The 25,110-nt window shown below is 40.5% G+C and overlaps 1 protein-coding gene across 4 annotated transcripts in view; it reads right to left on the bottom strand.

Annotated features, from left to right (window-relative positions):
- LOC146649998 (ninjurin-2-like) overlaps positions 1–25,110 on the bottom strand; it is a 41,596-nt gene that overhangs the window by 2,074 nt on the left and 14,412 nt on the right. For 2 of the 4 annotated variants that reach the window (XM_085387444.1, XM_085387443.1), the window contains exons 2-3: positions 1,492–1,628; positions 1,270–1,349 (exon numbers count right to left, since the gene is read on the bottom strand). In XM_085387444.1, coding sequence (XP_085243570.1) covers positions 1,270–1,349; positions 1,492–1,628 — 217 coding nt within the window. Of the gene's footprint in view, positions 1–282; positions 999–1,269; positions 1,350–1,491; positions 1,629–25,110 lie in introns of those variants that run through there. The other 2 variants (XM_085387447.1, XM_085387445.1) reach the window with 2 other exon arrangements.

Genomic DNA, 25,110 nt, shown 5'->3' with positions numbered 1-25,110 from the left:
CTTCGAACAGAAGCTGCTCACTGCTAGCAAGTAAGCTAATGAGTATATTTAAAAATCAACTTAACTTTACTGGCATGACTGAGAGCTTGCTCCCACTTAGCTCTAAGACTGAATGTTGAAGCAATCTTTGACTGTAAAGTGTGTATACCTTTTAAAAACATTCATTCATCCACAGCTACTGAACAAACAGCTATTATGCTACAGTAATAGCTGTTTGTTCAGTGGCTGTGGATGAATGAATGTTAAAGGGGACTACTTTGTGGCCAAATTTGGTGTGTGCAAAGTTCAACATTTCATCAGCAACATTAATCAAATGTTTATGTTTATCAATGTACATACATTTGTCTGCTTAATCTGTCTCATAGAATAAAGCGCTGAAATAACCATCGCAGCAAGCAGCTGCGCTGTGTCCCAAAGGCCGATTTAATAATGTTGATAATGAAAGTGAGGCAGATGATGCCGGTAATTAGATTGTTCAAGAAGTTCAAGCACCGCTGACAAGAAGGGAGGCGGGTCAGCTCCAGTCGAGCTGCACTCACACATACACACAAATGGAAAATGCATACATACATTGCACACACACATAACCAGAACACAACCATGCAGACAGAAAAAACAGAGACAGACACACACATCTAGTTGGTCCGCTGGCCCAATCCATCCATACTGAACTAAACAATACAATAGTAATATAGTTGATTAGTTAGTGAGTTGGACAATAGGTTACACTGGCATGTGTTATGATTGTGTGCTTGTGTGACCACAACCTAGTTATGTGGGTCAGAATCTGTTCTTACTTTCTAAACAGGTGTACATACTAGAACCATTGCCTACGTTACACAGTCAGAAATGCATCCTGGCAAAGAGGCCAGTGCGTTCCATCCCGAAGACAGTGATGAAGATGTTGGTGACAAAGACGAGGAAGATGGTGATGGTTAGGGTGTTGTTCAGGCTGTCCAGGCGCTTCTGGTTGGCTTCTTCATTGAGGTCTCGCCGGGCTGCAATGCACATATACAAACACATACCAAAAATAGCAACAAAACGAGAGCATAAAGTGCAGGGAACCATCGTGTTTCTGTAGTTCTTGCATATAAAATGCATTAGATTGCTTATGGATTTTATACCTAAAGCCACTACCTTTAAACCTGCACTAGCTGTATTTGACTACAAACAAGTGTCAGTAAATTAGTGTGTTAATATGATGGGTTAAAAACATGGAAGATGGATTTCTGAGTCAGAAGATGTCCAGCCTAAATCTATAATGCCTACCGATTATGATGATCAGGATTCCAGCCACTATCTGAAGAGCCAGGGAAAAGGAAATGAGCGTCAGAACAGCGGCGTAATACCTAGAAACGAAAAGGAAATGCAATGCAAACAAAAGGATAATGAATAGATAATATTTTTGGCAAACATAAATGTGATCATTGAGAAACAGCTCACAGGTAAACAGTTACGGTTTTGCCTTCTTCATATGTACATATATTGTACCTGTAGCCTGCACCCTGTTCAATGACTGTCTTCATGTGTGTAATGTTAGCCAGGAACAAGGCGATGTCCAGCATGCCTTCAGCTGCTGTTTTCTTAGTAGCATACAGGTTCATGTTCAGGTTGGAGGCTGAACCACCCTGCAATAGAGAGACACAGATTTCAAGTGGGTTATCTTACAATTGTATCCACACACTTCTTTTCAAGTAAGTAGAAGTATAAGAGTGTAAGATACTGATGGCAAAATGCAGTCCCAAATATTCAGTCATTTGGTTACTAAATACCAAGCCATGCTTTTTACAAACTACATTTAAACTCATTCCATCCATTATAATGCAGCAGGGATCTTACCTTGTAATACAAAACGTTTTCAGATAACTGTTGTCATGAATTGGTGCTATTTAAACAACACTATTTAAACAAACAAATTTCCCAAGTGTGGGACTAATAAAGGTTATCTTATCTTATCTTAACACTGAATTGGATTCCTTAAAATGATCTTTTTTTAAAGTTATCAGAAATTATTAAAAATATAACTCAGTAGCGTTCAAACACTCATCTCACCCCCAAACAATTAATCAACAAATATAAAGAGCTAAGACAAATACTGTACTGAACATCATTTTCTCTAACAAGTAACTGGCCACAAGAGGGCAGTACAGACCAAGGATACGGTTACAGAATAATCTATTATATTATTTATCATATTCAATATTTGCAACCAAAGGAAAACCAGAGATATGATGAGTGGGAAAGTTGGTATATTGAGTTCATCTGATACTCCTCTATGCAATCTATTAACAGACAAATTAACTGTTTGAGAACTGCAAGAGAAGAAGTGCATTAGGCAGTTTGTGGCTCATGTTTCATAAATTGAAATTGTGTGCATGTGTGTTGATGTATGGTTAATTACACTATTACCCTATTTGGAGAGCTTAGAATGTGCATTACCATCTTTATAAAGGTAGCAATAGTGAACGTGTGCAGTGAGACGAGAAGAAATGAAAACATGAGGCATCATTACGTTACTGTATGACTCACAGCACATATAAAGGGCTAAAATTTTCTAGATCTAATTGTCCTGCTATAGAACACAGACTGCAGATGCACATATTGGATTACATAAGACTTATCTATATACTAAAGTGCTCTGTTCGCAAATGGATGGCTGTGTGTATGCATGTGTACCATAAATCTGTTTTTCTTCAGCCTGCATAGAAAGAGAAATGCACTTAGGGAAGACATAGATCACATAAATGAAGTCAGTCATATTCACACTAAGGGCACATTGCACCTCATGACCTCACTGTGCTTTAATGTGCTTTGCTGCTCCAAAATAAACAGCGCTGACATTGTACATGTGCAGCAATTGTTAACACTTCAGCTCCTCTGTTTGCGCCGCGTCTGTTTTTATAATCACCAACCAATTGCGACTGATATTAATTTCAGCTTTTAAGCCATGTATATTCCATATACATGTGCATTAAGAAGGGTTATAGCAAGTATCTGACTTTATAGACACACTCACAAGGCCTTTCATTAGGTTTAAATGGCCTTTAATGCAACCAGCAAGTTACATGGTAGTGACTTACAGAAAGGCAACAGTAACTCAAATAACCACTCGTTACAACCACGGTATGCGGAAGAGCATCTCTGAACACTCACACAATGTTGAACCTTGAAGCAGACAGTAGTCAAGACTGCCTAAACCAAGACCAAGACAGTCGGAGTCAAGACCAAGACAAAGTCGAGATGAGACCAAGACTGAGACAGAGACTTAAAAGTCTTTACACTGCAGCCAGATGCTGCTTTGTTTACGGGTGTCAGGCATATTTATGTGTTTTTGCGATGCACTCGCACAGCCCTCCTCACCGCTGTCTACTGAGTCACTCACTTACTGAGAGGACAGACGCACGCTCCACTTGACTGTCGCGTCTCTCACCCTCTCTGTTTTTGACATAATGATATTATCCTATATCCTCGCATGTGATTGGCCACAATATGGAGGAATTGGAGCATAGCTGAGCCACTGTGTGAGAGCTGAGCAGCGAAAGGAAATGAAGTGAGGAGCCGGCTCTCGCTCAATGGGAGTCGACTCTTCTGATTCACTACAAAGCACTCTCTAAGCACGGCTCTTAGAGCTGATGCTTTTGCGCATGACACATTATCGAACGTTATGCTGTGTGTCATGGATACTGTTGACTCCAAATCTCCCGACCACTATGTCGCTCTGAGACAGCAAGACCGAGACAGCGAGACCAAGACCAAGACCGAGGGATCCGAGACCAAGACAAGACCAAGACCACGTAAAAGTGGTCTCGAGACAGAGACCAACTCTAGCAGATAGGCTACAGCAGCAGAAGACCACACAGAGTGAACTAAAAAAAAGGAAGCCGAGGCTACAGTGTGCAAGGACAATCCACCAAAACTGGGACAGCAGAAGATTTGAAAAATATTAAGTGGTTGGATGAGTGTCAATTTCTGCTGATATATTTCTGCTGATGTAAACAACATGCAAGCGGTGCTTGATCCTGGCTTGTATCATGTATGCTACCTGTAGTAGCAGCTGTGTGATAACATCATGTCAATATGGACCAAAACCTCTGAGCAATGTGTTGAGCGAATGCTTTTAGGAAGCAGTTAGTCTTCAATGTGATGATCTTTTGTTGGTTATATATATAAACCATCTTCATCAGGCTCATCTCTTCCTCTCAGGATGATATTACTATTATAATCTATCACAGGCAAAAACTATTGCATAGATCATGGTAAAGCATGACATGGCCACGGTCAAGCCACAAACCCAGTGCTGTAATGCTATGCAGTAATAAACACTGTGGTTTTGACACCCTCTAGTGGAAATTATCTGTTATTGAATAAATGTGGTGTGTTTTGTTGCCATGCCACAAAATACATAATAAATCATGTGGAAATCATAACAATAGCAAAACCTGTTCCTATTTTTATAAGTAATGGCATTATTTAGGCCCGGGGATGGGGGGGGGGGGTGAATGCCCTGCAGCATTGGACTTCAACCCAAGAGAAAGCTGTTAATAGCCTGTCCTTTTTAAAACATAATTCCATAAACGTAACCACTTGTTTATTATCTTAAACCCGACAATGAATCTGAACAAAGCAATCTTCTGAACTGAAATGTTTGTAGCTCTGCAAAAGCCAAGAGCCAGCACACCCACACCACACAGGCCTTTGCCAGATGTGCTGCCGTGCAAAAGTAAGCAGGGCTCACATTGCTTACTCTCTCTTTCAACACACCTTTAAAATAAGTGAAGCTGGTTTCAGATTTGTCCGCTTTTGATGAGGTGGTCAGAACACAGAAATGTTTGGATGATCGTAAAAGCCTGGCAGCAGTCGCTATCACGCTGTTTTGCCAGTTTGCTGGCTCAGTGAACATATGGAAACGCTCCAGAAGTTGTAGAGTAGGTGCACTCTGAAGGATGTAAACACAGCGTTCTTAAAGGTCACATGTTTAGGTGTCTTCCTTGCATTCTGACCACAACTGCTGCTAGCGTAGCCATTGTGTTTACATCCTCTTCCTTTCCTTTCACTCCACAAGTTCTGGATGTGTTCCTTCTGCATGGAGACGGCAATTTGCAAGGTGCGCTTTGGTAGCAAATAGCTTTCACTGACACTGTTCATATGAGGTCTGTGGCTTCTCATAACTGTGCTGCTGCAGTTTCTTGAGCAAGCTGTTGATGCTGACATTTCGGTTCAAGTGCCGCAAACCAAAACAAACTGTCCTTTCACCAATGAGGAAAAAGTAGCTCTGTTTTTACTCGGTATTTTTGAATATACTTTACATTGCACTTTATCCAGATGTTTACCAATCCCAGGATATAAAGTCTTGAAATGTTTCTGTGGTTGGCAGTTTATCTGTCATAATGTTGTGATTTTCATCAAAATAGTGCCTGTGGTGTACTTTAGTGCTCAAAGCTTGATTTCATCCTCTGGTACATTTTCATCCAGACTGCGTAGATCTCCGAGAAACTACTCGGCAATTCCCAGAACTGTAAGACTGTCAAAACACCATGAGCACATGTACCGCAGCTTTTCTGTGTTTAAGTGTGTGTGTAAGAGAGAGAGAGAGAGAGAGACAGAAACTTGGTAAGAGTTAGGAGAGAGAGCACAGAAAGAGAGAGAAGCACAGGGTGGGTAGTGAGGAAGTGAGAAAAAATATGCAGCATTGGAAAGAGCGAGATGGGGAAAAAATATGCCTGTACACTGGCATTTTTCCATTTTTTTCTCCTTTGGGGACTCGTGGTCGCACTTTATCAACATCAGCCTTGGGAGTGCTGCCAAAACACACACACCCACACACACACACACACAAACACACACACACATAGACGCACACCACAACCAAAACATTGGAGTGGGCTATACAGATTTACTTACCATGTGTGTTCATTTAGTGTAATGTCTCTCTAAATGTACTGACTGCACTTTTATCATTCTTAATCTGCAGTTATCTTTATTTATTAACACTGAATGATAGACAGTTCTTTTAACTGTTGTTTCACACACGGAGAGAAGTCCTTATTTGCAGCAAGGTTTAGGAGAAGCAGTTCGATGAGGTTAGGACAGTTGCACACATTTAGGCTGTAAAGCTGATCTGAGACAAGCTTCATCATGAAGAACCAAGATTTTTTTTCTTTTTTTCATGCAGAATTATTGAAAAAATACTAAAACACCATTACACTGCCACTACCAGCCTGAACTGTTGCAGGATCAAGCTTGAATTTTGTTTACACTAACAGAAACTGAGGCTCATCAGACGAGTCAGTTTATTCCAGTCTTCTGTTGTACAGTTTGGGTGGTTTGTCTATACCAGTGATGTCCAAACCCAGGCCTCGAGAGTCCTGCAGGTTTTCCATTTGTCCTTGATCCATCACAGCTGATTTAAACTAATCATTTGATTTAGGTGTGTAGACCCAGGGTGATATCTAAAACCTGCAGGACACCAGCCCTTGAGGTCTGGAATTGGCCAAGCCTGGTCTATGCGAATCGTAGCCTTGGTTCCTGTTAGCTGACAAGAATGTTACTCAGTGTGGACTTCTGCTGCTGCCCATCTGCTTCAAGTTTCAACATGGTGTGTGCTCAAAACTGCTCTTCTGCATACTTTGGTTGTAGTGAGTGGCTATTTGAATTACTATTGAATATCCCAGCAGATCAGCAGTGTTTGAAAGAAGGTCCTGAGTTCGACTCCACTGCTGGCACCTTTCTGTTAGCGGGGCTGGGTAATTGGTAATTCCAAATTGCTCATAAGTGTAAATGTGAATGGTTGTCTGTGTACCTAGATTTACCCTGCCTCTCACCCTAAGGTAGCTCCAGCCCCCTCCCATTGCCCTAATAAGGATAAGTGTAATAAAATGGATGGTGAAAACATCTTTCTTCTCCATGGTCTATGTTCAGTTTTAATTCAGAAAGTTGTCTCCAAGCCTAAATGCACTGATTTGCTGTCATGTGATTGCTTGATTAGATATTTGCCTACCTAATAATGTGGCCGAGTAAAAACTTGGCATGATGATACAGAAGAAGAAGTTTACCAGAGTTACTACAATAAAAATATTCAAGTTATTTCATCAAACATTTCCTATGACATTTTAATGAAAAACAGAATTTTGGCTGTTTTGTGGATCTCGAAGAATATTCTTGTATTCATTGTGAGCCATAAATAACAATTTCACTAGCTGGGCCCACGTCCTCATTTTAGGTTTGACAGCGTTTTAGTAGGTAAAGGTGATACTTGGACATGAATTGAGCTGCGGTTTGGGAAAGGCCTCGAAGGGGACTGGCAACGGCTCCCCGGCCTGGCAGATCCCCGTGTACTAAATAGAAGTGAAGAAGTTAAAGAATTGAAAAGGGGAGGGAGGGTGGGGTACGTAAACGAGAATGAACAGCTTGCAGAAATAGTGGAACCTATACAGATAAGAACCGGAAGGAGCGTGGTTAGACAGAGGCGTGATCCCACTCCAGAAATTCTTATACATAATGTCCAAAAGAATTTACTAGATGCAAAGTAACCATAATTTAGTATGTTTACTATGAAATAGTGTAGAGTAAAATAATATTCTTATATAAGTTAATGGTTCCCTATCATGACACTACGGTGGGAAGAAAATTTAAATTTCTGCACACAGAAGATCTATTTCCTCTTGTGGTTTTGAAAATTGGATTTATATAGTAAACTTTTCCCAGAACCACAGAGCCCCTGTAAAACTCATTCCCCCCCCATCACTGAACCTTAACCATAGGCACTGTGCCATATCACATAGTGTACACAATCCACACACAAACACACAAACCCTTTATAAGACAAATAATGCATACTTGCCTTATGCATATACTATGAGGCACATACAAAAATATGTTGCCCCACGTGTATTGGCAAGCACATTTGTTCCAATAATACACGCAAAAACATGCTTACAAAACTGTACATCTTTACACTGTGAATGCACACGCACATACACACCAAACCACATGGGAGGCCCCCCTCATCTTCAAAGGAAGTGCTCCACCCCTGTACTCTTATTGGTCACTGTGAGGGCCAATGAAAAGGGAAACCCAACTAGGAGTGGACCTCCGGTGTATCTGACTCAGTGTAAATGTACTTGCTTGACTTTCTTGTTCTTCTTTCTTCCAAGGCTCTCAATGCCTAAAGGCAACATCTTTCTGTTTATTTAAACTGCCATTTAGGGTGAGGGAGTTGGAAGAAAGCAGAAAAGTACCTGAAAAGAAACAGACAGAAAGAGAAATAGTCATCAAAAATGGAGGCAGAAAGGCAGTAAGATAAGATGTGTTTCCTTTCACTGGCTGAGTGGCAGCAGAGTATTGTCTCTAGTTAAGACTTACCTAGATTAGGTTGTATCCCACCCTGAAATAAAGCATGAGATTGGAAGAAGATGTGTCATGTCAAACGTATAGTTTTCTTCAAAGAATTTCCAAAACACAGTCACAGGTTGTTGATCTCTGATCAGACCTATTACCTGCATAAAGTCATGAGACCTATGATAGTCTAAGAAAATGCTTACATGCAAGAATTCGGAAGAAACAATATGCACCTTTGTGATGTGAAGGAAAAAGCTTGTGTGTGTACATTACCTGTTATGAGTAATGTCCGACAATGTTGTTGACCATCTTTCCTCTGTGTTAAGCATATAAGTAAAGTACCGCAATGTTAAGTGGTCTTAGACCATGGCTTCTTTCCCCAAAGAGGCAAGGACTGACACCCCCCCCCCCCCCCACACACACACACACACACACACACACACACACAAAAGTTCTTCATGACAACTGAATTTTTTAGCATGGCTCACCCATTTGATGGAAGGTTTGTAAGACTCTATAATTATTAGGTTATTCGGGGCATGAGTGTAACAAGTTGGACCCCCTTTTCCAGCTAAAAGTGACTCATTTTATACTTTTTTTTATTGCTAGTCCAAATTTGCATCACCGTCGATATGCTATTTCACATTAGAAAAATCACACAGCACACCACCAAACAAAAATGCCACAAAAAGCATATTAATCATTTTTAAGAACCGGATACCTGGTCTTTAAGTCTGACGTCATTAGCCGTGTCTGGGCCCAAATTCTGCTGCAAGTCCTTAAGTGGAATGATCACTGCGGCATCACTGAGAGTTGAAAAACTGTCTAAATTCTTTCATCTGTAATAAAATGATCAGTGTGGCTGCTCTACCAGGTGTAACAATTAAGTTTAACATCCAGGCATCCATGAAAACAGAATTTATAATATTTAACGGAGTTGGAAGTTAGCAGGGAGTTAGCTCGCTAGCTTCCATTTAAATATAATATACCATGTTCTGACTGAGGGATTTATGAAACAAATTACCGTATTTCCCGGACTACAAAGCGCACCTGAATATTAGCCGCACAAGCTAAAATCAGGGGAAAATCCTGTTTTGTACATACATTAGCCGCACCTGACTAAAAGCCGCAGGTGTTTCAATGTTGACTTATCATATGTAAGAGAATCCGGTTGTTCAGTCTGACGTCACTAGCCGTGTCTGGGTCTAAACTCCGCTGCAGGTCCATATATCAAACGATCACTGTGGCATTACTGAGAGTTGAAAAACTGTCTAAAGTCTTTCATCTTTAATAAAATGATCAGCGTTCTGCTCTACCAGGTGTAACAATTGAGTTTAACATCCAGGCATCCATGAAAACGGAATTTATGACATTTAACGGAGTTAGAAGTTAGCAGGGAGTTAGCTCGCTAGCTTCTATCTAAATACAATATAGCATGTCCTGACTGCGGGGTTTTGGAAACAAATTAAAACGTACAGCTCTGTTATTACTTCCAGCATAAATGAAGACAGAAAACTAAACAGCAGTAACGTTTGTAGGGTTACTGAAGTTGGGCTAGCTGGTATATAATGATGTGCTGCGTGACCGCTAGCGACACAGCTACGTTAGCATAATATAAACAAGCTAACTTTTTTTTCCACTCAATAAAAGTTACCGTGAGTGTTCTCGGTGGTCAGGAACAAATGTAATCGCATGGCAGGATGCTGTAAAAGGACCAAACTTCAGCCAGGAGAACAACTGAGATAATCCATCCACAATACGAGGTTAGTCATTCATATACTGCTGCATGGGCTGGGCTGTAGTTACATCCTAAGGTTTTAAAAACTGAGCTTAAATAAATGATTAGCGGTAATAAAAGCCGAGGGAGGTCAACAGTGATCACTGACTGTTTTAGGAGCTTTTTGAGATCAAATAGAAGAAAATACATAACATTAAACATGTTAACAACACAAAAGCCATATTAAACGCAGACTACTTTAGACCCGGAAGTAGGATTCGTCGCGTCATCACTGAACAACCGGATATGCACAAAGGGAATTGTCAGGAAAGAGATGGCTGTTTGGAGACACACCCCTTTTATTAATATTTTGAAAAATAAGTTATGGGTACATATTTGCACATGTAGTACATAACAGTAACCTACAGCACACCAGAAAAATAGATTCGGACTACCTTTTAGGCTCAGGTGCAGTGACACGGCTTTAACAAGAAGAAAAGTCAGTCATTCACCATCTTTCTCTTCTTCCTGCGCTCTAAAACCACCAAAGTCCTCTTCTCCAATGTCGGAAACGAACAGGCTCAGGATGGCTTCGTCATCCACTCTCCGCTTCTCTCCTTCGTTGTCACTTTCAAAACCAAAGAAATCCTCGTTGTCAGTGTCAGAGTCGAACACCCTCAGAAGGGCCGTGGCGGTGTCCTCCTCTCCATCATGCAGCAGTCCAGCCCTTCAAAATCCGTTGGTGATCGTGGATGTTTTCGCACTTTTCCACGCTGTCAGAATCCACCGGTGGAGTTGAGCATAACTTGCTTTTCGCAAGTTTATCGCCGCTCGTCATCCACGCCTCCCGCTGAATGCGTAGCGCTACTTTGAAGTTTGTTTTTCGCGCTACTTCGTACGGCACTACGTTGCCTGGCGGACGGACATGTGACTAACATACCACTCTTGAACCCCGATCCTTCCGCCAGGCAACGTAGTGCCGTACAACAGCGGAACAAACAAAACAAATCGTCTTACGATATCACAAAAATCATGGAAAATCCATAGAAAAGCCGCACCTGACTAAAAGCCGCAGGGTTCAAAGCTTGTGCAAAAAGTAGCGGCTTATAGTCCGACAATTACGGTAAAACGTACAGCTCTGCTATCACTTCCAACAAAAACGAAGACAGGAAAGTAAACAGCAGTGACGTTTGTAGGGTTACTGAAGTTTAGTTAGCTGGTATATAATGATATGCTACGTGATCGATAGCGCGACAAAGCTATGTTAGCATTATATAAACAGTAAAGCTGTAGGACGAACGCTAACGAACGGAGTACTTTTTTCAAACGTGAGGGTTCCTAATGGTTAAGGGCAAATACAATCGCATGGCAGGATGCTGTAAACAGACCAAACGTCAGTCAGGAGAACCACCGAGATAATCAATCCAAAATACGAGGTTAGTCATTAATATACTGCTGCATGGGCTGGGCTGTAGTTACATTGTAAGGGTTTAAAAACTGAGCTTTAAAGTGATTAGCAGTAATAAAAACCGAGAGAGGCCTGAAAGAAACATGGGCAGGGATAGCTCAGTAGGTAAAGTGGTCGCCCCATGATCGGAAGGTCGGCGGTTCGAATCCACTTAACGGCTACCCTGAGGTACCCCTGAGCAAGGTACCGTCCCTACACACTGCTCCCCGGGCGCCTGCTTAGTGGGCTGCCCACTGCTTCACTGAGTGAATGGGTCAAATGCAGAGAAAAACAAGTAATTTCCCCATGGGGATCAATAAAGTATCCATTATTATTATTATTATTAAAGTGATCACTGACTGTTTTAGGGGCTTGTTGAGATTAAATAGAACAAGATACAAAGCATTAAAACATGTTAAAAACACAACAGCCTTATTAAATTCAGACAACTTTGGGCCCGGAAGCAGGATTCATCACGTCATCACTTAAAGAAAGGATAGCGGAATTGGTTTGGTTAGTCCCCAGTATACCTTTTTTCCTTTTTCTGACCACTACTCATGCTAGGGCCTTCATCTGGGTCAGAATTTTCTCCAAGACCCAGGTTAGATTGACCACTTTTTCATTTCAGTAATTATCTATCGCTATTACTTGCAGCATTGTCTCACTTCTTCTGTTTTACTGCCAGTTGGCAACCCATTTAATTAGAGCAGGTAGTTTTACTGCCCTCTAGAGCAAGAGAATGTAATTGCTCTACCCGTTACTCATGCCGGTCACTTAGAGTACTAATTAGGTGGAACCAGATAATCTTCCACGGCACACCTGATCATTTCTCACAGCACACCTCTGTGCCAGGCCACAGTGGTTGGGAAAACTATTAAGTTTTGGTGTAAATTTAAAACTATTAAAAGCACTATTGAGTCACAAAGCATCAAACACTGTATGAAGGTGCAGAAAAGTCCAAATGTAATGTCTCCTTATGAGGACACAGGGTCTCAAGAGTTTGAAATAGAAGTCAACAAATCAGTGAGTCACAGTGGCTATTTCCATCTGTTATATACAGTCTATGGTCTGGTAAACCAAACAGGAGCATCTAGCAGCTAAAGTGACGTTTCTTTATCTGAGGCGTGGTAACAACCAAACAAAAATGAGACAAATGACTCCAGATTAAGGGTGTAAGATGTGACGTTTTATCCTATACTGGTAACCTGCCAAGGGTGTACCCACCTGTCACCCTTCAAATCCATTATGGATTTTGATTTTAACTTGAAGGCTGCCACATTTGCCATCTGCTCCAGATGACAGGTAATGATGGGATGTAGTAAAGTAAGTAAAGTAAAATTTTATTTATATAGCACCTTTCAAGATAAAATCACAAAGTGCTTTACAAAGGCAGAAAACAGACATTAAAATCTCAAACAAAACAAAGTCAACCAAAAGCAAGTTTAAACAGATACGTTTTTAACTGCTTTTTAAAAGACATGACTGAGTCCACAGATCTCAAACTCAAAGGGAGCGAGTTCCAGAGTCTGGGAGCCACTGATACAAACGCTCTGTCACCTTTTGTTTTTAACCTTGTCTGCTGGACAACCAGCAACCCCTGGTCACAAGACCTCAGGGACCTGCTGGAGTGATAAGGAAGAAGAAGATCACTTATGTAAGTTGGAGCTACACCATGTAGGGCCCTATAAGTCATGATTATGATCTTAAAATGGACCCTGAACTTGACAGGGAACTAATGCAGTTGAATCAGCAGGGGAGTGGCATGGGAGTATTTGTGATGCTTTATCAGAAGCCTAGCAGCAGCATTTTGAACACCCTGCAGTTGTTCCAGGGAGGCATTACTTAAGCAAGTAAACAAGGAATTACAATACTCTAAGCGAGATGAAACAAAAACATGAATAATCATTTCCAATTCGGAACGTGACACAATGGGACTCAGCGATATTTCTTAAATGGTAAAAACAAGAGCGAACCAAAGATTTAACGTGTGTCCAGCATCAGAGCTGGATCAAATGTAACACCAAGGTTCCTGATGGAGGATTTAATGTAAGAAGCAAGAGGGCCTAGATTTTTAACCACGAGGGGAACAAATTTCTCAGGAGCAAAGACAATGACTTCCGTTTTATCAGCATTTAGTTGAAGGTAATTACCAGCCATCCAATCTCTAACGGAATCTAAGCAGGACTCCAAGATTTGGAGCTTAGAAACATCAGGTGGGCTCAAAGAGATATATAGCTGAATATCATCTGCATAACAATGATATGAAATATCAGAGAAAGAGCTAAGAAGTTGCAGAAGAGGAAGTAAATACAGTAGTTATTCTCAGTAGTTATATGTGCTCATCTGTTTCTCAACTTTATCAGTTCATAATTTATATAATGTGTTTAACTTCAATACAGAATTACTTTAAAAAATACCAATTTTCAGGGCAAACACTGAAAACTAATTTTGAATCATAAAAACTCTTAGAAGTCAGCTGACTGCTAAGTGCCAGTTAATGAGCCCTTTTCTCATTTTCTGGGCTTGTTTCCTTTGGGGGCTCGGGTTAGCATACGAAACACATGAAATGCTTCATTTCAGGTCGTTTAGTTTGTGTGTTTGTGAGAATTGGACAGGGGATATTGCCAGTGAACACGACTCAAGTCCAGAAGCAAACAAAAAGAAGATAAACTCGCACACGTGCACACAACCCACTGAACTTTGACATTGAAAAGACAGGAAATAGGCTGTTATCTATACACGCACACACAGACACACAACATTTATCTCTCAGTCACAACACATGCTGTAGGTTTGCAACTTGAGAGAGTGTGACCCTTGACCTTTCCCCCAGTTAGCTAACAAAAAAGTGCACGGAAAAACAGTGTAAATAGTCAGCAACAGCACATAATATGAGCATGAGGCTGGTCTTTACATGTAGTGGACCACATGTTCCCACAGACACCAAAACAAAAACAAAAGATGTTCCCTAATTAAGATATCCCCTACTTTGCTATCTATGGAAAGTCCCACAAGTCAATTTAATACCCCAGATATGACCATTTGACCTTTTCCTTCTTCTTGTATTCTACCCTCATTATCTATCACATAAATCACCTCTTTCTTTCCAGCTCTACTTTCTTTGACAGTCAGACAGAAAAGTATTATATTTGTATCAAACCAGCAGAAATCTTAATTTATTACAAACATTCATGGATCATAAATAAAACCCTTTCACGTCAGCACCAGCTGATGCTGTCTGATCCCCTTCTCCTCCCCCGCCTCTTTGTGGTGATCAAAATCAATTTTCCTAGTAGCAAAACAAGTAGGAGGATAGCTGCTTCTATAATTAAACATGATGTTCATCTGAATATAGGTGCTTTGTGAGTTTACAACTTGAGCGCAAAAAAACCTACCCTTTAAAAAGCTCTGAACTTTAGGGCTAGGATCAGTAGGGGTGTGAAGGTAAAGGTGAGGGGAAAGCAAATAAAATGTATCAGAGAGTGGTCCTCACAAGTATAGAAGCATAATCATGTTTCAAAGCAATTTTTGATCATGTTGTTTGCTGTAAAAATCACTAATAGAGGGAAACAACTGGTTATTTAACCAAGAGAATACAGTAATTGATTGAAATAAACAGACTCTCTTAGGTGCTGTTCTCCAATAGTTTTAAGGTAGACACACATTAGGGATTATTTATGTTGCCTGGTCATATAAAGTGTGGCTATTAAACAACAAGTATAGCAAAGTACTACTGTGATTATTTTATAACCACACATTGCATTAAGCCATTAAAATGAGCTCCATCTCCATCCAACTACATCGTTAAAATACTTAATGTTTCTGCATCTGTTATGAAAATCCAGAAATCCAGTATGTAATAATGTCATTTTGAAAACGGCTATGACAGAGCTCTTTACTCCTTCTTTCTTTTCTTTCTTTTTTTTTTAACATTGTTGATGACTCAAAGTCCTTTAACCTTTTAAGCCTCCATTTGCCATCTGGACGGAGGAGAACAAGCGTGTCAGTGATATAATATCATTTGACTCTCAGCATTCCTCACTATAACCACATGGTCTGACAGAGTGTCTCATATCAGTGACTCAGCTAGCTGGCCCCTCCAGCTCTGCAGGGGGGCATCCGAACAGTCACTCATTTACACTCAACTAAACGACCTATTCCTAAAAAATGACGCAAATTTTGGCATCAGATGCTTAGCGCGAGAGTTATTCTTGTGACCACACTTAAGTCTTAATCTAGGCTTAAGTCTGCCAAAGTGCTGTTCCTGCCTTAACCTAACCAGAGGCATGGTGTGACCTCCTATTGGGTCCTGGGGAATTTAATTGCTGTTTATTTAAGGTTTCATTTAATTCAGGAAAATAACATTAAAGAATAAAAGTTTATAAAAACTGGATCGTCTTGTTGCAGTAATAATAATAAGTTAGACACATATCAGCTCATCTGAACTGAATTCACAATTTTTGTGAGAAAAGACAGTTTTTTGTCTCTGACCAACAGTCTGATTTAATTCATGTGTCTAATGCTACAATCTCACAAACAGTGGTTTGAGACCAAGCAGCGTTATTGCAATCGTATGTAATCTTATTGCCTTTAAAACGGTTGCCTTGAAGACAGGGACCAAGTCTATAACCACTTGCAGTCATTTACAGTGTGTCAAGTTGGTGATAAAATGGTCATCAGTCTGCTATCAGTTTGCAACTGAATGGGGACAAGTTGGCAATTACATGCAATCTGTTTGTGATGATCTCATGAGTAACTCTGCCAAACAGGTGACAATCACAAACCTGTTGCTGTTGACTTATGCAGAAATTCACATCATCTACTTACATTCAGAGTCCAACAGCTGACATAGGCACTTGGCTCCTTTGCTTTTATGCAGGACTATAACCAGAATACAACCATTTAGCAACGAGCTGAGTCGAATCCTCTATTGGAAAGATGCATTGCAGATGATTTGGAGTCGTTGATACAGACTGACAAGATCTGATGTTTTAATATCCACAAAAACTACAAAAATTAGACCCAATTTACAGTTAGTCACAATATAAGAAGAAAGGGTAACCCGTTAAAGCATGCAAAGACACATTCTGATCATAGCTCAAGGTGCTGGTCTGTACCTATGTTTTTAAGTGTGTGTGTGCGAATCCAAAAATAAGTGTTTCTCCTCTGAGGGCAGTCACACTATAAGATTGTTTCACAAGAGGTAGGTGTGTTTTTCTTAGTATTAAAGGATCATCTGGAATGCTACATACCTTTGAAGAAGCGTGCAGCAGATGTGTGTGTGTGTGTGTGTGTGTGTGTGTGTGTGTGTGTGTGTGTGTGTGTGTGTGTGTGTGTGTCAGATGGATATGGGAGTGCATCACATGCCAGGAGTATGTGCACCATCGGTGCGTTCTGATAAATTACACGCTGGCATGGCAACATAACAAACACACAAATAAACAGAAATGTTCTCATTGTCTCCAAAGTGTTTTCTCTGCAGTGAAGTTCAGAGATGGAGAGTGTGAATGACAAGCATGCAGCAGCAGAGTTAACCTTTGTTATGAAAAAATGAGGTAACTCTGTTGGACTAGGACCAAGGAGATCTCCTATGGGCCCATAAAAATTACATAAGATTTATGTGAGGTTCACATAACCATATAGTGCAGCTTTCCACGTTACAGAAGAAAGAATTTGCACCGTAGCTCAGTTCAGACAAGCAGCAACTGCTTTACGCATAAATTAGAGGTAACATATGGCATCTCATTTATTCATTATTTTCCAAACAGCGGGAGGGATTTTAAAAAAAAATCAGTCAGATTTTCTCCAAGTTAAGTCAAGCAAAGCAGATTTGAAAAAGCGAAGCCAATTCCAAATTTTTAGGCTCTGATCCAAGAAGAATCAACAACAGGGCGAAAGGAATCATCAATTCCAGACAAGTTTTCATTTTGTGTGTTACGATTTTGGTTTGACTGATGAAACGTGTCCCGTGCATACAGGAGGAACTGTTCCTCTTCAAGCATGGATGGAAAGGCAATAGAGGCTAAAAAGATGACATTAAAATAGCGTGCCACCAGGTTGTGTGTTTGAGGATTAACACACACGCACTCAAACACACATGATTTGCATGATGGTGACATTCATTTGTCTCCAGGCGGGTCCACACGCTGTGGAAACACATTTATGTCTTTAAATGCACGTAAACGCACATATACACTAAATCATACACATGTACCTCACACAATGCCGTGTTAAAAGAACCTTGGTAACAGTAACGTCCACCATGATTTGTTGAGTTGCAAAAGTATCCTACTCATTGTTAAGAGTTTGCTTGAAGTTGCTATTACAAGGAAGGCATGTTTGGAAAGTTGTCAGCCTGATGTCAGCGAGTCTTTGTGAGCACAGCAATGGCAGCAATAGCTGGAATTCCTTGTCCATCTCTGCAGTGTTTAACCTGTCATAAAAAGAGCTTTGCAGTTATATATATATGCACTCGCTTAACCAGGGAATCGCAAATACCATTTGTTTTTCTTGGTAGATTATACCATTTTAAATTGCTTTTTGAGTTGTCAACACCTTCAAAGAGGTTAGGGGTAAAGAGCAAGTTGGACAAAGACTCTTTATGGTGAAATTGTTTGCTCTTATGGGAGCAGGCTAAAGACCTTTGTTGGAGGAATGCTGTCTGTAAACATCGTGCCACGCCACTGCTGCAGCAGCAGCACATCAGTCATTTGAAAGGGAAATGCTCCATGAAACAATGTTCGTGTGACAGACTTAAACATTTCTCAGAAAACAAATATACCTCCATTTCCTTTAAACTTGAAATTTGCAAATAGTTCTCACACCAGTGCTACTGTAGGACATTCTGCAGTCATGACCAAGAGGTTATTTTAAGCTGCAAACATGCAAAATCTTCTCTTGCGTATGTGTGAAAGACTGAGCTGCAGCCATAAATTCTTAGGGACATGACTCTACCAATGCTCAGCACCTGCTCAATTATCTCTAGAAAGAATCTGAATTTAAAAACTAAACTGGAGGACATCTTGCAATCAGATCTGAATAGTACGCTATATTTAGCACCACAGCTGTTGGATTCAGATCTTCCTGGGGCCTTTCTGTATGGAGCTCTCCCTACACTGTCATGGTCCTGGGCCATGTTGGCCCAGTGTTCTTAGTTTTCTTGTATGTTTGTATTTTGTTCCTTATTTAGGCCATGTTTTCTGAGTTGCCCTGTTGTGTTGTTCCCTAAGTGTTTTCCCTTCATGGCTTTTACCCCTGTGTGCCCCTCTGTGTATCTGTGAGCCCTCGTCTCTCCTTATGTTTTATTCCATGTTTCCCCTGCCCATTATGTCCAAGTTCTCCCCGTGCTCTCTCTCTCCCCCCTGTGTGCCCTGTGTATTTATGAGCCCTCGTCTCCCTTTGTGGTTGTTTCATGTTTCCCCAGCCCGTTATGTCTGTGTTTTCCCCGTGCTCTCTCTCCTCCTGTCTGAACCTCTGTGCACTTCCTGTTTACTTTGTGACTCTCACGCCCGTACATGTCATGTTCAGTTCACCCCGCCCTGTCTCGTTATGATTATCAGTGTCACCTGTGTTCCCCGTGTGTTCCCACTTTCCTCGTTTACCCTCTGTGTATTTCTGTCTGAGTCTCCCTCTGTTCGGCGTGACGTCGTCCCTCATGCTGTGTGTGGATCTCCCTGTGTCTCCCTGTGAGTTCTTAGTTTATGGTTTCCCAGTTTAGTCTAGTTTGTATGTTTGTTCTCCCAGCAAATAAAGCTGTGTTTTGAGTTCACCTCCCCGAGTCTGTGAGTCCTGCATTTTGGGTCCAACTCCTGCCTGCCGCACAGCGATTCCTGACATACACACTGTCTGATTTCCTCCCACAAATGAACCAGTCCAAGAGAATGGGGGTTGTTGTGCCTTGCTAGTGCTGTGTTGGGCACCCATCATGCAGTTAATGTTGATTTGTCTTCTCGACATCCATGTAGTGAATCTCCTTTTCCACCACATCCCACAGGTGCTCTATTATACTGAAACTGTGGAAACCACTTTGAGATGATTGGACATTGTGACATGGTGGGTTATCCTGCTGCACCAGAAGATACTGTGGGTGTGGATGGGTGCATGGATGGATGCAACAACACTCAGTTAAGCTGTGACCTTGAAACTATGCTCATTTGGTACTAAGGGGCTGAAAGTCTGGTGAGGTCTTCTGCTGCTGTAGACCATCTGCTTCAAGCTTTATCATTTTATGCATTCAGAGGTGCTCTTCTGTATTCCTTGATTATAATGAGTTATTTGAGTTACTGTTGCCTTCCTATGAGTTTCAAGCAGTCTGGCCATTATCCTATATTTTCTCTTTTTCGGACAGTTCTCAGTAAACCCTATAGATGTCTGTGTGAGAAAATCCCAGTAGACCACATTCAAAGTCACTTAAATTAGTTTCCTTCATTCATTCAAATGCTTTGTTTGAACTTCAGCAGGTTGACGTGACCATGTCTGCAGGCCTAAATACCTAAAGTGGCAAGTGGATGTATTTTTTTGTTTTGCGTATGGATCTTGTAATGTTGAAGTGCTATCATGTTTGTGGTGCATTCTGCTATAGTGGATGTGTTCAGATCTACATTTTATCATTTTACACACACACACACACACACACACACACACACACACACACACACACACACACACACACACACACACACACACAGTGAAGGAGGGAGAAATAGAAACTAAGAAAGTGAACACAATACTTAATACAGAATCACTTGGTCCTTCCAGCCCCCTTTTTTCCACCCATCTTCCAGTTCACCCTTCATTTTGAGCTACTACACATATGTGAAGTTTCTTGAGTCAGTTTTGCACAGCTGCAACAGTGTCAACAGTCCATCAGTGTCAGAGTATGTAAGGAAGACACTATGCACAATAAAAGACTAATTGCATCTCCTGTTGATATAGTAAAGGTCAATGCTGGGGCATTTAAAGAGGCAGGTCACCCTTTTTTTACTCACCAATACCACTAAAGTTTTGAGTTTATAAAATAAATCTTAATAATTAAAGAGTAGTCCAAAATTGTCATTTCTACATTGTTGCTCCTTACAAAATACATAATTTAGATTTAGACTAAAAAAAAAGCAGTCCCAATTCCCAAAGGTAATGTGCAAGGTAGAAGTATGTACAGTAGATGTGTGGGGCATATGCACTTTTCATATATAAAAACTTTTCATATATAAAACTATTTGTAATGGCAGTTATAATGTTAACCATGGGTGTGCACTGACTATAATGGCAGTAGAATATACAATCCCCTCATTGAGATTTACGACCTTTCTTAATCTGAGAATGGAAGATCTAAAATGTGGCCCTGGTCTCGAAAGAAAAACTATCATCTTGAAATTCCAACGACATGCATGCACAGAGAACAAAAACAGTGTTTCATCTAGCAGTGAAAACCTTCAATCACGTACTGCTCCTGATATTATACAACTATTGAGCAATGCAATATTTTCCTCCAAAATCCACACTGTGCTTGCATGTGTGCAGTTTGTGCTTGTGTGCTCTTGGCACATTGTAGGCACGAGTACAAAAACCATTAAACGATCAAAAACAGCACCAAACATCAGACTTATGAGTCATATAAGCCTTAGAGTGACTATATTGCGGTTACACAGTGCGTCCTAACTGTGGTTGTGGTTTTGAGCAATTATAATTCATTGACCCAAGCAGGTAATTTTCCACAATTTGATTTTGACTTAAAACCACACCAGACTGCTTGTATCCAAAACAAACATGGGGAGAGGACTGCGGGAAAGGCTCACTAATACATTTCTGCGTGATTGCGTACAATACTGTATATTGTTAATGTTGGCTCGGGGCCTAAGGTGTGATGTGAACAGGTGTAATAAAAAGAAAACTCCTAACGTGAATAGGTGACACTTGAAGACAATTTTTTTTCTCTTCACTTATTCTGAAGAGATGTTTTTTTCCGCAGATGTTTGGTCTTTAAATCCCCCTCAGGCCTGCAAGCTTTCATGCCATGTGTGACATCGCAGGACATTCCTCATCGCAACTTCCTGGATTTAATGACCCGGCCTTCATCGCTGTCCGCAACACACACTTCCTTCCTCTGTGCATGCGTGTATGTTGGTATTCCTACTTCCTGAGTTCCACGAATGCCGCTGTTATGCACTGAAACTGCATCCCATTACATGACACATTTAAAGAGACAGGCAGTCAGATAGAGACGGTGTTGAAAATTAAATATATGCATAAAAAACAAAACATAACTGAAACACAGGGAGTGCTTTCTGTTAATCTCACAGCATTTTGAAAATGTTACTTCTTGTCTGGTCATTTTAAAAGTCTTACTTGAGGTGAACCATGTGGCCGCGTGTGTTGACTGACGCACACATTACTGAGTTAACTGATAAACATGTTTTGGTAGAATTCAATTAACATCAGTGATAACGGTTTATCTTTTTCAGCTCTATTTACGATATCCAGTAAATATTTGCCTATCGTGCATTTTCAGTATTCCCAATTTAATAGAGCGCATGCTCAATCCTGAGCCCATGTGTGAGGGAATGGGCTTGAATATTACTCGCTGCAGCACCAGCACAGCATAGATACAGACCATTCTCTTAATGAGAAAAAAGAATATTTAGAAAGCACATTCAGCCTTCACTTTGCCATAAATATGTCTTGTTTTTACGGCAAGAACTGCACACATACCACGCCTCTCCCCATCACAAGTAGGTCTCTACAAACCAGAATGTCATTAACATTAAAGCTCATCTGGCTCACGATCCATCACATACTACAAGTTACTGTAATGTGTGATGTAACAAGAGAAAGTAATATGTTTTCTTGTCATTGGTTGGCTGTATTGCATAAACTAATGACAATTAAATTGTACCGAGAAGCCAAGGAGGCTCACGTACAGTCATACCCAGAACCATCAAATGTAAGTATTTGAGTTCCTTGCCGAAATGAGCTAAAAATGAGCCGTGTCTGAATGAAAAAAATGCCATCACTTTACGAGCTGGATAAACCCAGTAATATAACTTATTCTGTGTCTGAAAAGGATTTTATGGAGAGATTACTTACACTTTGTGGCACTATAATATTAAAACTGTGTAAAGGTCTTTCATTAGTCATAAAGGGACAACATAACAGACAATAAATACCTTGTAAGAAACTATAAGCAGAGTTAAGTATTGGACATATGTCTAAATGAGCACTTTTTACACAATAATATCAATGTAGTCATGAAAGTACAGCAAGCTGTTGACTAGAGCAATCATAACTGTACCAGAATAACAGTGTGAAGTGTGAAGAGAGAGAAAATGGACTGACTAGACAGGAAGATCACCATGGACAAAACCAAAATACACCCAGTTTTTTCATTATACCGTTTTAGAACATGCTATACTTAAGTTTAGTTATATTTTCAAACATCTCTCATCAGCAGATCCCTTCTTGGGTTAATCGCTAGTCCCACATCCTGTCCTAATTAATATGATTCTTTCTCTTAATTTTCATGTATTTACCTTTAACCCTGTTTTCACTCTGTGTACAACCAGCTGCTCTACTCTACTAATATTCATACACAAATGACTTGGGCTTAGACATTTTAAGTAATCAACAAGGGTCATTGTTCAACCTCTTTTGCTTTAACACCTTTTCAGTGCTAACATGCAAAAGTCCATACCTAGTCGTGCTATTGACGCATTAAGTGTTTTTCCTCTGTTTTCCAACCTGACTGGCAGTAAACACCACTGGGTTTCTTTTAAGTTAGCGAGTTAATTATAACCCTGTCAACATTTTACTCAAGATGTGACAAGTGGAAATCTACTGAAGCTGAACGTTATACAGTTGGTGCTTGCAACCTAATACCTGCTCAACCAGTCAAACATGACTTAACACGTGGCACGGTCACGGTCTCTTTGGTTCTGTGTATATACATAGCACTTGAACCTGCACTTGACTTTATTTTCTATCCGGATGTTTGATGAGCTAAAAACACAAGTTAGGCATGTGTGTAAGGAAAAGCAACAATGGCTAATTACTACGTGGAAGTATAAGATTATGATGAAAAACTTCCTTATTTGACATTGCCAAGATTCAACAGGCACAGTGTGACTAAGTCATGCATTACGCGATGTAGGTAATATAAAAGAAAACTTGCAGGAGCAGTTACAAATGCCCCAGGACTGTGTGGATACATTGGTTTACTCTACAACAGCCATTTTACACACATTAAGTGAAAGAATGGATTTCCTGTTGCAGCTAAGTCATTAAGGTGCACTTCAGCGCAATAACTTTTGATACATCTGTGAAGGTTCTCAGTCATCCAGGTCATCGTAGTTTAAGGAGCTTGGAAAGAAAAGTGTCAGGACTTCTTTAAGTTGCTTGAACCTCTCATCCCAGAAGCTTCTTCAGTTCTAGGGTCAAATGGTGGAGAGTCCCAGATTTAATCCCCGTGGGAGTAACCCCCCGAGAGGCCAAATGGACCCACACATGAAATCACGATAGGGTGGGGCTAGGTTTCACAATGAGCTCACCTGAAACCTTGGCTGATTGTGACCTACACCCGTTTTCACACCTGGGCTCGTGTGATTAGATAGAGGATCATTAGGGGGTCCATGTTCTCTTGGGGGGACACTCCCACAGGGATTAAATCTGGGACTCTCCACCATTTGACCCTAGAACTGAAGAGGTTTTTCGGATGAGAGGTGAAACGTCTTCAAGCAACTTAAAGAAGTCAAGAAACTTTTGATACCAGTCCAGCCACAGTGGAGAACAACTTTTACAGAGTTTATGTGCAATCATTATCAGCCTGAAAGAAAGTCTAGCTATCTCATTACAAAAAGGGTTTGTATCGCAGTTGCAATGTGGGAATGATCATCATACATTTAAGAACTCTCTGACTAAAGCTTTCTCAATAAGCACTTGTATAATTTCCCATAACCACAAGAATGTGATGTCCCACTGCCACTCCTGGAAATGAATATGTATAGACATCATTTTGCTCTTTCACTGCCAAACTTTTGACTTGACTTGACTTGCAAACAGACTTGAAGCATAATACACAAAGTGAAACAAAGTGACTAGTTTTCATTCAATTTTATAACGTCTTTGGCAAGCCAAGATATAAAGTGCTTTGCTCTTGGAAAGACTACAATACTGATAATGTTGAGTGTCCGCCCAGTCCTTATTACAATACTGGAGAGTTTTTCTTGAATTATAAATGGGATAGAGGGTTTCACTGATTGGCATTGCTGTAACACAACAAAAAGAACAGGACTCTGTTTTACCTATTAAATGTTTCATGCACAGTGAGACAACATACTTTCTATTGTCTCCTTCAGTTTGAATATCCCGGCCCCTAATCAAAAGCGAACAAAGAAATCTCACAGTTTTATTCCTTGGAATGTTTTATACATTTTTTTAAACTGTAGCCCTTTTTTTAAACTCTCTCTCTCTCTCTCTCTCTGTGTGTGTGTGTGTGTGTGTGTGTGTGTGTGTGTGTGTGTGTGTGTGTGTGTGTGTGTGTGTGTGTGTGTGAAGAGGATTTATGGCTGGGTTCAAGAAGTTATGGATGTTTGCTGTCAGTGAAGAGGTCAAAATTTCA

Source organism: Rhamphochromis longiceps, linkage group LG17 (genome assembly GCF_057381845.1).
Source record: "Rhamphochromis longiceps isolate RC_006_pf linkage group LG17, R_longiceps_female_GT1.1, whole genome shotgun sequence".
In the NCBI taxonomy this organism is placed as follows: Eukaryota; Metazoa; Chordata; class Actinopteri; order Cichliformes; family Cichlidae; genus Rhamphochromis; species Rhamphochromis longiceps.
Note: the sequence above shows the minus strand (reverse complement) of the source record. Positions and strands in the feature narration are given on the sequence as shown.